Source organism: Trichechus manatus, unplaced genomic scaffold (genome assembly GCF_000243295.1).
Source record: "Trichechus manatus latirostris isolate Lorelei unplaced genomic scaffold, TriManLat1.0 scaffold00026, whole genome shotgun sequence".
Taxonomy (NCBI): domain Eukaryota; kingdom Metazoa; phylum Chordata; class Mammalia; order Sirenia; family Trichechidae; genus Trichechus; species Trichechus manatus.
The window spans coordinates 10,885,469-10,902,368 of NW_004443962.1; the positions used below are offsets into that span (position 1 = coordinate 10,885,469).

Consider the following 16,900-nt stretch of genomic DNA (forward strand, 5'->3'; position numbering starts at 1 on the left):
AAATTTTTGCTTTTGATTGTATCCCACATAATTCTCAGGGTCTCTTCATTTTTCTTCATTCTTTTTTCTGAGTTTTCCTCAGAGTTGTATCCAAGTGTTTGTCTTCAATTCCGCTTATCCTGTCTTCCACCGTTTCAAATCTGCTCCTCAGCCCTTCTATGACACTGTCCATTTCTGAAATATTGTTGTTTACCTTTTGGATTTCTGATTGTTGTTTTTGTATGATTTCTAGTTGTGAATTTATTTTAGCATTTTGTTTCTGTATTATTTTCTTGAATTTTTCCATTTTTTGTCTGCATTTTCCATGAATTTGTCTATTTTTTCCTCATTTTTGTCTGTTTTTTCCTTCAACTTTTGGATAAGTCTGAATATTAGAGATTTGAATTCTCTATCAGCTTGGTTTAGTGCCTTTTCTCCTACTGGAAGGTCATCTGGTATTTTATTTTGGACACCTACTGGAACTATCCTGTCTTGTTTTTGTAAATGTTTTGATATTGTCTGCTGTCTTCAGTCTGCATTCAGTGGTTATTTTCCTCGTTTATTGATTGTAGATTTGTTTGTTTTGTCCTGCTTTTTTGTTTTATTTTGTTATGTCTGAGCAGGCAGGCTGTGCATTCTTTGTTGTTTGCTCGTCCGTGGACACTACAGTTTTCACCTCCTTCTCCAACAGGCAGGGTCAGTCACTCAGGTATGGTACAGCAGGGCAGGTCCAGCTAAAAGACAGTTGCTGGGATAGATTTTTTGTGGCACGTACCAGGTCTGACAGTGCAGGCTGGGAATCTGTGCAGGACAGTTTCCAGTAGGCCATGCCTGTGTTGCTTGGGAGTGTGATGTTCAGCTCACGGTACAGGTAGGCAGAAAGGAGAGGGTAGATTGTGATGTGTGGAGCTAAGATGGGTATAGGAAAGATGACAGAGAAGAGAATGGAACAGGACAAAGATATACACACAAACAAAAAAGAGTTCTAAGGGAGCCTGCTATTGGAGTGGAGAGATGAGAGACTGAGAAGTGAGGAAAAGCAAAAATGAAAAAAAAGAAAAAGGGTAAAAAAAAAATGAATAAATCTAGAAACTGGAAATGAAGAAAGGCAAAAAGTGAATAAGAGAGAGAAGAAAACTAAACAAAGAAATGAAAAAAAGCAAAACCAAAAACAAACAAGAAAAAAGAAATGCCCCCAGGGATGTCCCTATGCATCTGCGCAGAATAAGGGACTAGCTTCCAAGCCACGTGGTACTGCCTGGTTAGAAGGGGCTCCCAAGCCAAGAAAAGGAAAAGAAAACAAACAAACAAACAAACAAATTGAAACAGAACAAATCAGAGCAAACAAAAAAGCCCCGAGGGTCTCACCAGCATGGCGGCACGGGCTGGGAAGAAGTTTCATAGTCAAGCAGTGTTTCACAGCCTTTCAGGAAGAAGCAAAGATGGCACACGGAGCCAGGTATTTGAGAGAAAGGAGGAGGAGGTGGTAAGAGGTAAGGAAGAACTCTAAAGAAGCAGAAAAAAAACAACACCAGCAGCCAACAAATGGCACTCAGGGAGCTGGTCAGTGCGGGCAGGTGGAATCCAAGTAGCACTGGGGGGAAGCTCGTGCTTCCCGGCCAATAGACTGTGGCTGCAGGAAGCAGAGGAGGCTAAATGGGGGTGAAAAAGGGTGAGGGGTGGGAAAGCCTATATCATGGGTTACCGGTTGTTCTGTCTCCTGCTGGAAGCTCCTTGAAGCTGCTTTCTCATACCTCCTGTTCGCTGATCTCCGATAGGAGTTCAAGATGGCTGATCAGTGCTGCAGTAGCTGATAAGGGACCTCTGCATGTATCTCTCCTCGCGCTCTGTTCTCGGTCAGTTTCTTATTCCATTCGGTGCTTGGCTGAGTCCTTTATCTCTTCATTTGATGCTTAGGGTTTCAGGATTGACGTGTGGCTCTGTTTGACTTAGTTTTTCTGATCTTTGCTGGAGAGGGACGGCATGGTGCTTCTGACTACAGTGCCATATTGCCCGGAAGTGATCACATTGTCTTGATTACTCTATAGTAAATCTTAAAGTTACTCTACAGTAAACTAAATCGGTAGTGTAAGTCCCCCCGCCTTTATTCTTCTTTTTCAAAACCGTTTTGGCAACTGTTGGTCTTTTGTGTTTCCACAGAACTTTTATAATCAGTTTTTTAATTTTTACTAAAGAGTCTGCCAGGATTTTGATTGGAATTGTACTGAATTTGTAGCTAATTTTGAGGAAAGTCGGTATCTCAACAATATAGAGTCTTCTGATCTGTGAACATGGCATATATCTCCATTTATTTAGGTCTACTTTAATATCGGTCTGTATTTTTTTATAGTTTTAAGTCTACAGATCATGTACTTGTTTTATTCCTAAGTCTTTACTATTATATGATGCTATTATAAATGGTATTAAAAAAAACTTCAATGTCCAATTGTTTGTTGTTAGTATATAGAAATGCAGTTGATTTTGATTTTGTGTATTGACCTTGTATCCCGGCTTTGTTGCACTCACATATTAGTTCTAATAGCTTTTTAATAGATTCTTTAGACTTTTCTATAAACACAATCATGTCATGTACGAAAATAGATAAGTTTTACTTCTTCCTTTCCAATCTGTATGCCTTTCATTTCTTTTTCTAGACTCGCTGCACTGGCTAGGATCTCCAGTACAATGCTGAACAAAAATAGCGAGAGTGGACATTCTTGCCTTATTCCTGCTCTTAAAGGGAATGCATTCAATCTTTTATCATTAAATATGATGTTACCTATTGGATTTTTGTAGATGTCCTTTATCAGTTTGAAGAAATTCCCTTGTACTCCTAGTTTTCTTTCTTTTTTTAAAATTATGAATGGGTATTAATTTTGTCAAATGCTTTTTTTGTAACCATGGAGATGTTCACAAGGTTTTTGTTTTTTAGTCTATTAATATGATGAATTTTATTGCTGAATTTTTGAATGTCGAACCTACCTTGCATTTCTATGTTAAACTCCACTCGATCACGATGTATTATATTTTTAATAAATTGCTAGGTTTAAATTGCTAAATTTTTAAAGGATTTTGGCATCTGTGTTCACACGGAACGTTTGTTTTCTTATGTCTTTTTCTTTAGTATCAGGGCTCCCCCTATCTGCACAACAGCCTGGAAACTGACCACAGATGGTAACTGGGGGCAGTCACAGGGCTCAATTCATCTTTTTCCATCTCTCAGGGGTCATGGTCCTCTGCTGCCTGTTGTTCAAGGTCTGAATACAGTTGTTTCATATATTTTGCCTGTTTTCCAGTTGTTTACGGCAGGAGGGAAATTCCTGTAGTAGTTAATTTTTCATGAGTGGAAGCAAAAGTCTATTTCTTCCACGTAATGTTAAAAGAGACTTAATTGTTAGAAAATTCCTTCTTATTTTCTTAGTATCTTTTACAACCATCATTAATTGATAAGCCCTTTGCAGTCACACTGGTTAAGTACGACCTTCGTATCCTACGGCAGCTCTTCAGATATTTGAAGAAGGCCCTTTTGTCCTCCCCAAGGCTTCTTTTCAGGCTAACCAACCTCAGTTACTTAAGCTATTTCTAATTTGACCTAGCCTTCAGACACTTTATATTTATTTTTGTCAAGGTTCCTTTTAAAAATTATGGTGCTTATAGCTGAATACAGGTCCTGAGGTGGCGCAAGCAGTTTTGCACCCAACTACTAACCTACAGGTTGGCAGTTCAAGCCCACTCAGCAGTACTATGGAAGAAAGGCCTGGTGATCTGTTTCCATTAGGATTACAGCCAAGAAAACCTTATGGAGCAGTTCTACTCTATAACACATGGGGTTGCCACGAGTCAGAATTGACCTGATGGCAACAGGTTTGGTTTTATAGCTGAATACATTATTTCAGATGTCTCTGGACCAACACAGACTAACTATTCTTTCATATCATAAAAAAAAATGATCAATCACCAGTTTTTTTAAAAAAAAAAAAAGTTTGTATTTAAAAATGAAAGCAGGCAATAAAAAAACAAATTCTAAACTTTTGGACTCCAAATTTAGCATTTTGAAGGTCAGTTGGATGATATTATCAACTTTCAGTTTTTAAACCCTGTGTAGATTTCTGATTAAATGTTGGTTAAGAATGATTTATTTTGAAAAAGACACTTGCTCATTTAGAAATCATTCCTGAGAAGAGCTGAGACTGCTCTGGATTTGTTCGAGGGAGGTGAGTTTTTAAAATTGTTGTTTGCTAGGGCACTTTTATATACAGATTTCAATCACACAAGACCCAAATAAGGAAGTAAAAGTTCAGAAGAGGGAGCTATTTTAGTCTTTCTCCCCAGTGAGTAAACCAATAGAATAACTTCTGATTGCAAAAGACAGTAGTTTATGGCTCCAAATTCTCATGTTTTATCTGCCCTATTTGGCAAAACAAAGAAAGAGAAGAGAGTAACCATGGCATTTCCCTTTTATTTCTGCTGACAACCTAAACAGGATAAATGTGTATGGTTGAGAGAGTAGACCCTGGAAAGGACTTTTAACCCCAAGTTAGTTAGTTTGAAGGCTGCCTTGTCTGGGCAAGGATTAATATTGGATTAGGAGGAAGCTCCAATTTTGGGGAAATTCCTACTGGCTATTAGTAAGTGTGTGTCTCTGTGGATGGATCATGACTACTTCCATGTTTGTATGTTGGCAGAATTCAGTTTCTTGCAATTGTAAAACTGAGATTCCTGTTTTCTTGCTGGCTGCTGCCTGAGAGTCATTCCAGCTTCTAGAAGTTACCCTCATTCCTTGGCTCATGATCCCCTTTCTCCATCTTCAAAGCCAGAATGGTGGGTCAAGTCTCTCAAGCTCAGCTCTCTCCTCCTTCTTCTGTCTCCTCTCTCTAACCCACTCTTGTGATTAAATTTGGCCCATTCAGATAACCCAGAAAAATCTTATCAACTCAAGATCCAACAAACACCCTAACTCATTGCTGTCGAGTCAATTTTGACTCATAGCGGCCCTGTAGGACAGAATAGAACTGCCCCATAGGGTTTCCAAGGAGCGGCTGGTGGAACTGAACTGCCAACCATTTGGTTAGCAGCTGTAGCTCTTAACCACTACACTACCAGGATTTCCACTCAAGATCCACTACCCTTAATTACATTTGCAAAGTCCCTTTTGCCATGTAAGATAACATATTCACAGGTCCTGGGGATTTGGATGTGGATATCTTTGGCGGAGGGTGTACGTTATTCTGCCTGCCACATAACCAATGCCAGAAGCTTTCACAAAGCAAGTGTGAATGCTACTGAAATGACAGAATCCAAATTTAAAAACATCTCATGTCTACATAGGATGGTTACATGGTACATCTCTCTCCCCCAAGTGATATCAAGTCTCCTCGCTTTGACCAAGCTCACTGACACAGATGACTTTTTGACCAAACAACTTTGTCCTACCAACATTCTTTTTCACATTCTTGGGGGTGAGGGTCATATATGTGTCATGACCTCTCGTTGCCTTCTGTCTTATACTACTCATAGCTCGGTTTGACCATCTCATACGAATACACATAGCTTCTTTAACCCCTCCCAACTTCTCTCATGCGTACACACGCATCGTCTTTAGCCCTCTTGTCTTGTTGCCTACATTTTTATGGTTGCCTCATGGGGGAAGAAACATTCTCACTCTCTTCTTCTCCTTCCTTTCTTCTTTGTTTCATTTGTAAGCTAGTCATTCCAAAGTGAAAGCAAATTTAGGAATAGTTTATTCACACACTGAAGGTTACTTTTACACATTTGGCTAATTCTAAATGTCAATGAGATGGAAAGAAAGAGAAACTCAAAACTCTTCCCTTGAAAAGTCAAAGCCTGGACAAGCATGATATGTCTGTACATCTGACCCCGTGCTCTGAATTTTACACTTTCATGTCATAGAACTGTCTCAGCACAGTTTGAATGGCTCTGCTATATGCTTGATATTAATTTATTGAAATTTGCTAATCATTCCCTAAGTGTCTATTTTTAAAATGCAGCAGGATGAAATAAATGACTGCTAACGTCAGCCATCTATTTTCTGGATGGCTCTTAAAATCAGTACTCTGAGGTTTAAATAAGATGCTGACCAGAAGCATTACTCATTTTATATGTTTCTTTCTTTCTTTTTTTTTTTTTTTTTACCACAAGTGAGTAAAAAGGGTTACTTAATTACTATTGTTGTTGTTGTTAGGTGCCGGCAAGTCAATTTTTACTCATGGTGACCCCATAGGATTTTCTTGGCTATAATCTTTACGGAAGCAGATCACCAGTTCTTTTTCCCATGGAGCCACTGGGTGGGTGGGTTCGAATAGCTAATCTTTTGGTTAGCATCTGAGTGTTTATCTATTTGTGCCACCAGGACTCATTATTTATTAGCACCAACCAAACCAACTACTACTGGAAAAAATTATTGTGATAAAGTCCAATCTTATCTTAGAACCTGGCCCAAAGGAGCCCAAACCAGTAACAAGCATGGGATTATTACAGAGTCAGGAACAACTTTCTCCCCACTAAATACAGTGCCACTTCTACAACAGAAGTCAGTGGGGAGGCTATTCAGTGTAGTGTTGTTTACAATAGCTAAACTATGGGAACAACTCAAGTGTCAAACAATTTGGGGTTGGTTAAATAAATTAAGGGGTATCCATATAATGGAATGGCAGAGTCCTCACGGCACAGTGGTTAAGAGCTCAGCTGCTAACCGAAAGGTTGGCAGTTTGAATCCACCAGCTGCTCCTTGGAAATCCCATGAGGGCAGTTCTGCTCTGTTATAAGATCACTATGAGTGGAAATCGACTCAATGACAATGGGTTTGTTTTTTGGTTTACATAATGGAATATCTTGAGACCATTTAAAATGATGCTGTAGAATGATATTTATGACAATGCAAATTTTCTTGCTACATTAAGTACAAAAAAGTTAGAAAACAGTACCCCCCCAAAAAAAACCCAAACCTGATGCCGTCGAGTTGGTTCCGATTCATAGCGACCCTACAGGACAGAGTAGAACTACCCCACAGAGTTTCCAAGAAGCACCTGGTGGATTTGAACTGCTGACCTTTTGGTTAGCAGCTGTAGCACTTAACCACTACACCACCAGGGTTTCCAGATATTATCCAAATTGTGGAAAAATAGTCGTTATAATTTTATACCAAGGAGCCCTGGTGGCACAATGGTTAGGTCCTAGGCTGTTAACCAAAAGGTTGGCAGTTTGAATCCACCCAGTGGCTCTGTGGTAGAAAAGACCTGGCAATCTTCTCCTGTAAAGATTACAGCCTAGAAAACCCTATAGGGCAGTTCTACTCTGTCACATGGGGTCACCATGAGTTGAAAATCGACTCCATGGCACCTGACAACAACCACATTACACCTACTCCTCACTTATTGACTATCTCATTATTCAGCATTTCACATTTATGACAATAGTAAAAAATCTACTATTTTGTGTATTAATTATGTGAGTCTAGCAGTAACAAATGCTGAGGTGCAAGGTGAGAGTAACACTGGCTGTAGTGGTTAAGGTTATGTGTCAACTTGGCTGGGCCGTGATTCTCAGTGGTTTGGCAGTTATGCGAGGATATAATTTGGCAGTTATGGAATGATGTAGTCATCCTACATTTTGTGATCTGATGTGGTCATCCTCTGATTTTTGCATAACAACCTGGTCTTTGGAATTCCAATTATGGAAAATAACATAGATATATTCATGGAAAAGTCTAGAAGATATACATCAAAATATTGTCTGCACAATAATTTTTCTCACTGGTGGAACTATAGGTGACTTTTATTTTCTGCATATTCAGGAATGAATGTGTATTACTTTGTAATCAGTAAAAGTTAATATTATTTTTTAAAAATCACTGGGGAACAACGCATCTAACTTATTTCACAGGAAATGTAGACTCTTAGAGATGGCAGGGTGAGTTTTGTGTTTTTCTAATCCTCCCCTCCCTCTCACCACACATCTCTGCTTGAACACCACCAGGTCCAAAATCTTACATATGTGTGGTTTTAACATTTAGAAGAAATGTTTCCACCATTTTACTTCATATAATTCTCACAGTAACATCATGCAATAGGTAAAGCAAGTAATAATCAGCTTTGTCTGGGAACAGGACTACATTTGCAAACCTTGGGATAGAAATGTTGCCTTTCCTAGAAACCCAGAGCAACATTATCAGCTGAGTCCAATCTGTATGGGCTCTCAACCCTGGGGGAAGACCTTTTCCCCCACTAACTAGCTGAGTTTTTGCCTGTCTGGGTTCCCCATGTGCTAGCCAATGGGCTCCAGAAGGCAGTTGGTGGGGAAGAAGTCGCAAAGTGGCAGTCTGCGGAGAAGACAAAGACTGACTCACCACTTTCATGACGTTCACGAGAGAGGTCAGGCTGCTTCTTCTTCCTCTTCCACTGTGCTAGAAAGAATACCATCACGCCAACAATGACCAGCGAAGGGGCAGCAATCCATAGCATGTTGTCTTTCGGAGGTAGGTGTGTCTTAGGTGGCACTGGAGGTAGAAAAGACCACTAATTTTCAATCATCCAGTACGATCTTTTGTAAAAGTTTTGTCTTTGCTGCTGCTGTTCTCCTTATTTACCCGCCTGAGTCTCCCCAGGACTCTAAGGCCAGAGGAGCCTGAAATCCACAGTATGAGGCCATAGAAGGTCCCAGTCTCAGGACTTCAGCAGCTAACCAAAACTCAGCCAGTGCTTCTGGCCAAATTCCTGGGCTGAGTGGCTTTCTCTTCCCTGATGCTGGAATGATACTGACAGTGATCTAGAAGAAGGAGGTCAAGCCAGGTCCTTGGTTCTGGAATCGGGGTAAGATATCTATGCTGAGGCTCTGAATATACAGTCATCTGTGCAATACCCTGCTTCCCCAGATCCATATGGAGTCAGTCCCCACATCTTGACATTTTCCTGGTAATGACTCTTCTGCTCACCATTATCTCAGGTCAGGCCGCAGACACCTCTCACTTGGACAAATGTAACAGCCTCTTAACAGACCCCTCTAATTCCAGTTTTGTTTTGTTTTTTCTCAGTGATGTCACAGTGGGCTTTTAGCATGTCTCACGTTACTAGAAAACCTTTGGTATCTCCTTATGCCCTGAGGAAACAGGGTCAGAAGCCTCAAAATTCTCCCTATCTCTCAGGACTTACTTCTAATTTTCCTAAGACTCCTAAGCGTCTAAGAAGCTGAAGAACAGCCCTTGGAGAACAACTTAGAACAGAGTACCCCATTTTACAGCTGTTTATGAGAATAGTTCTGGTAGTTAACCCCAAATTACAGGAAAATACGTCCAGCTGACCTCCCATTAGCTTGGCTGCAGTTTGTGGATGCATGCCTGTCCCTGAGGCATTAAGAAAAGGAGTTGTTGGCCTTGTATGGCATACGCAACACCTTTTGAGTCTGTTCCAGTTTATCCCACTTAATCCCACTTGAAATTTCTAGGAAAGGGGGATATACTGGTTAATACTCGTTATACTGCTACCTTTGAACATTCAAAAATGTGCCCTGACTCAGAGTATACCCTCATCAACCCAATAATATCGGGGCACAGAGAGGCAAGTCTTATGTTCCTGAGGGAACCGGAACTGAAACATTTCTGAAAATGATGTAGCTGGGGAGGTTTGGGAAGTAGTTGAGAAGCAGAAGAATGGTGATCCATGATGAAGCTACAGTGGTGACAAGCCCCTATTCATTTGTAGACTATGGGAGCTGTGGCAGAGGGCTGCAGGACATGATGTCATGTGTGGTGATGTTGGTGGCCCCAAGAAGGTGCTGAACTTCAGGGACAGCTTGGGAGAGTCTTCTTTCAGGTCAAGAGAGGCTACAGTAAAAGCAACTAGGACAGGCTGGGTGGCTTTACAATTGACTGAACTCTCAGAGGCTGAGGTCTCTGGGAGAGAAAGGAAATCAGTACTAGGGGAGGAGATTGGCCCAGGTGAAGAGCTGCTGGTGGGGAATGGCCCCAGGGGATTCCCATTCATGTGTGTCCATAGGCTGAGTTACGTGTGAACAACAAGACATGAGGAGAGAGGAGGCAAGCAAAGCCAGTGGACAGAGCAAGGGGTTGGATGGATGCCAAGAGTGGGGCAAACCAAGAGCTAGAGGAGAGGACAAAGCCAGCAGAAGGGCAGATGGGTGGGAGGAAGGGTCAGGGTGAGAGCACCCAGTGATTAGGACAGGGTGGATTCAGAGTGCCTGTGTTCCAGGAGAAAATCTTGAAGTTACTGCTTCTCAAAAGTGGGGTTGCGACTGTGGACATTTTCCCTCCAGGGCAAAGCTGGGACTTTAAAATGGCAGGCTCCTATTACCCTTTCCTCCTGCTGGACTTATCCTGCATTGCATTGTCTGCCTCTGAGCCTTCCCTTGCCAGGTGTATGCTGATGCCCTCCACCACCTCCTGTGCCCATGTCAGATACAGCTAGTCGACAGTGGCCCTAACACCCTCTGAGCCTAGACACTGTCTCCGAATTCTTCTGTTCAGGAAGTCACTGCCAGTTTCAGTATTCTGTCATCTAAAACGCCTTCCCCTCTCCTCACCAAACTTAGTAAATCCACTTATTTCTCTTATGATCTTATGGGGTATAAGGTCTCACTTCCTTTGGGAAAACCTTCCCTGATTCTCAAGGATCTTGCCTGCCTCTGTATACCTAGAAGCCTGATTATCAGTCCTTCTTGTTTTAAATTTAGTTACATATATCCATGGGATACAATTTAGATTCTAATTTAAACTTTTAAAATCCAGTTTTCCATATGTACACATCATGGCTTTCTGATTCTACTGGAAGATCTTCAAGGGCAGACAAGACAGCATGTCTTAGACCTTTTAGTTTTCGCCCCCACAACCAACAATGTTTAAAATGGTTCTGTACTCATTATAACTGCCATATGTATGTATGTGTGCATGCATGTATGATATGTGTGTGTTATTTTAATGAATGTAAGAATTAGAGCCTGGAAGAAGTCTAGATTTTATGACCTAAACTTCAGAATCTTCCATCCAAAGGTAGCCCAAAAGACTGGGCCAGTTTCTGGGCTAAGACCATGCTTCCTAGAGTGTAGTATAGGCTCATAGCCTCTTGGACCCTGCATCACTCAGTTCAAGAAGCAGGAGCCCTCCATCTGGGTCCTTCCTAATAACATAAAATGGCCAAATTGAAGGCTTCCTGGCAAGCAAGGGACATTGTGGAGGATCTGCCTTAATCATTTGTGTGTAACACCTGTTGTAATAAATGATCTTGGAAAGCAGCCTTACCTATATTGTAAGGTTTGGAGAAAAGACACATCCCCAGGACACAGAGGACACAGGTGATGCTCCTATTGGAGGGATCATGAAAGCCTGAGTAAGACCAGCTGATGGAAACTTTGTAAAGTTCTGTGATGTTGTCTTGAGATTTCTGCATGGTAGGAGAATACTTGGTAGTCGAATTCTCAGTTCTTAGCAAAAAATACATCTCCTCAGGGTGTGGGTAACCTTGTACAGAGTAGCAAGTCAAGTTTCTGTAGGACTTGCTTGATGTATTAGAATCTTCCAGTATTTCTGGTTGACTGAAGTTAGCTGAAAGCAGGAGAGAGAGAAAATCAGTCTAAATTGGGATGTATCTAGAACGACAAATAACTAGGTACCTGATCTGGCAACTCTTTGGGGACATACCTGGGAACCGCAGGCTGTCCTAAAATGTGGGCCTCAACTCATGAAGAGACCCACATCCTGACCCCCACATTTACTTTTCACGAATGGAGTTTGGGGCCATGCTCACTTCCTGCTTACCCAAACCAAGAGAGTGCCCTCTGAAAGACTGAAGGACTGAAATTGAGTTACCAAAGATACATAATGGGCCCACTATTCCAGGGAGTGGAGTCTTTGGAAGGAGAAGTGGTCTGATTCAAGACCCAAGTGTCCCATGGAGTATATTCCAGACTAAGAGCAGAAAGGGACTGAGGCTAAAGTCCCACCGGAAATTAACAGAGCCCATGGGGTTGGTATGCTCTGGGCCATGTCTTCCAGAAACCCAAGCAGGATGGTGGTCAATGAGTGGATGGGATTTTGGATTTAGAAATTCAGAACACTGGTTCTGACTATCAAGGTGTCTTCATCATGTACTATAAGGTGAAGGTCAAATCCAACCATTTTTAGGAAAAATAGATGAGCCTGTTAAACACAATGCTTCTCTTAGCTTCATACTTTATGTGGTGTGTAGAAGGTAAATTGCCATGGTATTACCTACTTTAGCCTTACCCTAAGCAATAGTATCTGTGAAGTCACATGTTGGATGAGTTATAGTTTTTCTAGTACACATTAAAATAAACAAAAAACTGTTTTTATAAAAAAATAAAAGTTTGTCTGCATCCCACCCAAAACATACCATGTTCCATCAATGGCACCTGACCACAACTTCGAAAATACTGACAACTTAGTTAAATATTCCCAAAACCCCGTAGCCTAGTTTGAATCACACAGGGCTCAAAGGGAGCAACTCCCCATTCTATTTCTGCTTTTGCCTCTGTTTTACTCTATGGTTTCAGAATAGATGTTGATCTGCCTTTTCCAGTCTTATCAAAAAGCAATCTGGAATCTGATACCTAGAGAAATGGAAGCTTACGTTCCCACATAAACCTGTACACAAATGTTTATAGCAGCTTTATTCATAGAAAACTGGAAAAACTGGAAACAACCCAAATGTCCTTCAATAATAATGAGTGGATAAACAATAGAATAGAACAAACTTTTGATACATGCAACAACTTGGATGACTCTCAATGGCATTATGTTGAATAAAAGGAGCCAGTCTTAAAAGGTTACGTACTGTATGACTCCATGTAGGTGGCATTTTCAAAAAGACAAACCTATAGGATGAAAAAGAGGGGTTATAGGTACAGAGAAGGTGGGACTATAAAGAGATAGCATGAGGGAGTTTTTTTAGGGTGACAGAAGTGTTCTGTGTCTTGATTATGGTGTTGGTTACACGAATATATACATGCGTTAAAATTCATAGAGCTGTAAACCGAAAGAAAAAAAAGTCAATTTTTACTGTACGATAATTTAAAAAATCTGTAGTGACGCTTTGGCTTTTCAAGGCCTAGTGAAGCAGAGGAGACAGGTTTGTCAGTTTGTGGATTATTTGCTGGGTTATTTCCCTTCTACCTACTGGGTTCATGGTTAGGGCCGCAAACAACTCATAAGCAACCTACGGGAGACTGGAGGGAAAACACAAATCAGTCAACTGCTATTCTTGCTAGGGGCTCCAGGAAAAGGTGTTGTGGGTAAAAAATCTCAGACCAAAGGAGAAAATAGATATAAAAGAGATTTGAGGACTATATGGTTATATAAACTTAGTAACGGCCAAGTGACCTGTGGTTTTCACTTAGTCACATTATCTTTGTTCAATTGACTCTATTTTGTCTCCAGAGCAGATTATTACTGATCCTTCAGAAGCAAACTATAAAAAGTACAAAGGACTTTCAGTTCCCTAGTCCCAGACCTTAAACTGTCTTCAAACGGACTTCCCAGAAATGATTGTTTTCTGCCTTCTCTCTACAGGTCCCTTCCAATATTTCTCTACTCTTATGCACTCTCGTCTGAGAAGATCGGGGATCTGAACATATCATTAACCACTTACCAATCACTGACAGTTCAGAACTCATCTTGTGGATCGGAACAAGTCCTTTATGACTTTTGTGATGGATGAAACATTGATAATCGCCCTGGTCCTTGATCTCAACGTTGTGGAGCTGCAGCGTCCAATTTTCCTCATCAAAGCTGATGTGGCGACTCTTATACTTGGAATCTACATTATCGTATTTCTCTTTGCCTTGGTATAGCTCATACACAACCAACTTTTCCTGGTTCTGCCAAAATACTACCAGCTCATCCAAGCTTCGGTTTTGAGAGTTTATGAATTGACATGGCAAATATGCAGTCTCATTGAAATAAGCCTGAGTCTTTACAGCAGCAACAGCACCTAAAAAGGGAAAGGTGGGGATTTGGAAAGGAGAAAACAGAGAGAAGAAAAAAAAAAAATCAGTTTTTTTTTTTTTTTTTAAATACAGTACCCAGACGCTATCTTATCAGTAACGGTCCTAAAAAACTAGATATTAATCTCTGGAACTGTGCATATATGCTGGACATCTGGAGATCAGGATGTTTGTCCTGGCTCCACTGCTAACTAAATGTGTGGCCTTGTGCAAACTGCAATCTCTCCAAGCCTCAGTTTCCTCACCTGTTTAATGAATACGTGGACCAAATGTTCTAAGGGCCTTTCCTGCATGTATTTCTGTGAACTTAAATTCCAGGACAGGAAAAACAGGCAGAGTCAGACAACTCATTTACCCACCTGTTACCTTCCTATAACCTCGATATTGATTCTCATCACTGTAGCTCTTATAGACACCATTACTTCTGCCACCATCACCAAAAGCCCACCCTTCCCTTGCTGTCTTATTCCTTGGCCTGGCTATGGGGAAGAGATTATTGATAATGGTAATACATTTGTTCCCCCTTTTCATTATGCCTCATTAGTTGGGGTTCACTTTGAGTTACTTCTTTGAAATTCTAGTAGTTCCCTTTATGGAGCTTTCCCCGTGGCTACTAATCCCATGGCCGGATCTCCCAAGGATGTAGAAAGATTTGGAAATGGCTCAAATAGTCGACTAAGGCCTTTATTCTCAGCAGCCTCTCTAAGCTCTATCTCTTTTAGGAAACAGAAAGAGAACTGGGGAAATACAATGGCTGTTTTGGACTGTGATGGCCGGAGAACATTTAAGGCTCGTGAATGAAATGCTGGAAATGAAACATAGATGGGGAGGTGAGGATGTGCTTTGGGAGTGCTGGGAAAACCCCAGTGCAAACTTGCCTTTCACAGTATGCCCTACCCCTGGAAATTTTTACAGCTTACAGGGAACATACTGGAAGAGCTCAGAAAAAAAGTTTGGTCCCTGAGGGCATATTGAGGTTTGTGTGAGGGATTGTGTGAGGGATTTGGGCCACCAAACTCTTTAAAGGTGATTACAGGGTTTGGGTAGGTCTTTTCTATGTCACAGAATTACTTGAGACTTGGACAAGAAATAGTGATGGGTGAAAAGTGTGGGGTGGGGTAGGGGGAGAATGCTGTTTCTTAATTCATATGGAGTTAGATGCCATCGTGGGGAAAGCTTCATCATTTGAGGTTTCAGTGAAGGGATCCTGACATTAAGGAAGAAAGGAGGGTGGGTTGGTGAAATAATTGAGCGGAGTTTCACTTGAGGTGTTCTTCGGGAGGTGGGAGAAATTTAAAATGATCTGATCAATAGGTTTCTCTTCTGAGAGTGAGTAGAAATATAAATGACAGTGACATACACCTGGCAAAATTGGACTGCGAGCATACTGGCCCAGTGGGAACACAAAATCAAGGGGGTTGTTGGTGATCTTGAACTCTAAAGAAAGAGGACTCCAGGCATCAGTGAGAGTTGGCATAAGTTTGAGTCTCTGTCTATTGTATTACACTCACTAGAACCCTGTGGGCAACACTGGTGGCACAGTGGTTACAGAGCTCGGCTGCTAATGGAAAGGTCAGTGGTTCAAATCCACCAGCCACTCCTCAAGAGAAAGATGTAGCAGTCTCTTTCTGTAAAGATTACAGCCTTGGAAACCCTATGGGGCAGTTCTACTCTGTCCTATAAGGTCGCTATGAGTCGGAATTGACTCAACGGCAACAGGTTAGAACCCTGTGAAGCACTTGAAAGTATAAAATGCAGCATCTGTACAGTATGAGTTACTATTTGGAGGGAGGAGAGAAAATCTACCTGGGTACAGGGAGCAGTGAAAGGGGGACCTAACAAAGATTCACCTGTTTCTAGTATAATCTTCAAGGCCAACCTGGGGCTCCTACTACTGTTATGCTAAGCTCTTAGTGAGAATGTAGGAGTAACATACTATAAAATCTTCTGGCAACTTTCATTTCAGAAATTCACTCTGGTTGTATCACTATTTGTCATACGATATAGGGCAAATGACCTAATGGAGAAACCAAACACACAGTTGAAAATTCTGCCAGTTGACAGTTAATTCTGCCTCTTAAACTTGGAAATGACTTCACCTTTGGCTTCTTCATTTATGGTTGTTTTTCTCTGCAGAGCCTCAGGGCACTTTCTCTCCTTCCCACTCGGTCTCTCCATTAACAGACCTCTCCAACCTCTCTAACCCAGGCTCCTTCTCACAAAGATTGCAAGGGCTTTCTCTGCCACTCGTATAACTGACCCCTCCTCACCTATCCACTGAAGGATTGGCCTGTGGACTAACAGCATTAGCGTCACCTGGGCGCTAGTTAGAAAGGCAGACTCTCTGGTCCCACCCTAGACCTGCTGCATCAGAATCTGCATTTTAACAAGAGCTTCAGGTGCACATTCAAGTTGGAGAAGTGTTGCTATAGAGGATCTCTGCCGCTGTCTCCAAAGTGGGGCAGAGCAGAAAACATTTGTTTCTTTCCATGCTCAGCTGCTAACCAAAAGGTTGGAGGTTCGAGTCCACCCAGAGACACCTTGGAACAAAGGCCTGATGATCTACTTCCGAAAATCAGCCACTGAAAACTCTATGGAGCACAGTTCTACTCTACACACATGGGGTCACCATGAGTTGAAGTTGATTTGATGGCAACCGGTTTATGCCTTCCAAGCCCCCTCAGCCATTCTCAGTGGAACTGAAAGTGTTTCACAATTTACACTCTGCAGCTCCCCACTTGTTTCCATGACGTCGCTCAGAGCTAGGCATAGGGGATCCTGCTAATCCCCTCTCTGTCATATGGGAGAAGATATAGCTCAAAGTCTGTTCTCCCTGAGTGGTTTTGGGTCTCTCCTATTATAACCCTAGACCACTTGTGGGTAAGCACTGAGACTCTCCCCCTTCCCCAGCATTTGGTAAGATAAATGGCCT

The 16,900-nt window shown here is 41.5% G+C and overlaps 1 protein-coding gene across 2 annotated transcripts in view; it reads right to left on the reverse strand.

Annotated features, from left to right (window-relative positions):
- CD86 (CD86 molecule) overlaps positions 1-16,900 on the reverse strand; it is an 80,964-nt gene that overhangs the window by 7,703 nt on the left and 56,361 nt on the right. For both annotated transcript variants that reach the window (XM_023728823.1, XM_023728824.1), the window contains exons 3-5: positions 13,614-13,955; positions 11,249-11,551; positions 8,345-8,494 (exon numbers count right to left, since the gene is read on the reverse strand). In XM_023728823.1, coding sequence (XP_023584591.1) covers positions 8,345-8,494; positions 11,249-11,551; positions 13,614-13,955 — 795 coding nt within the window. The remainder of the gene's footprint in view (positions 1-8,344; positions 8,495-11,248; positions 11,552-13,613; positions 13,956-16,900) is intronic.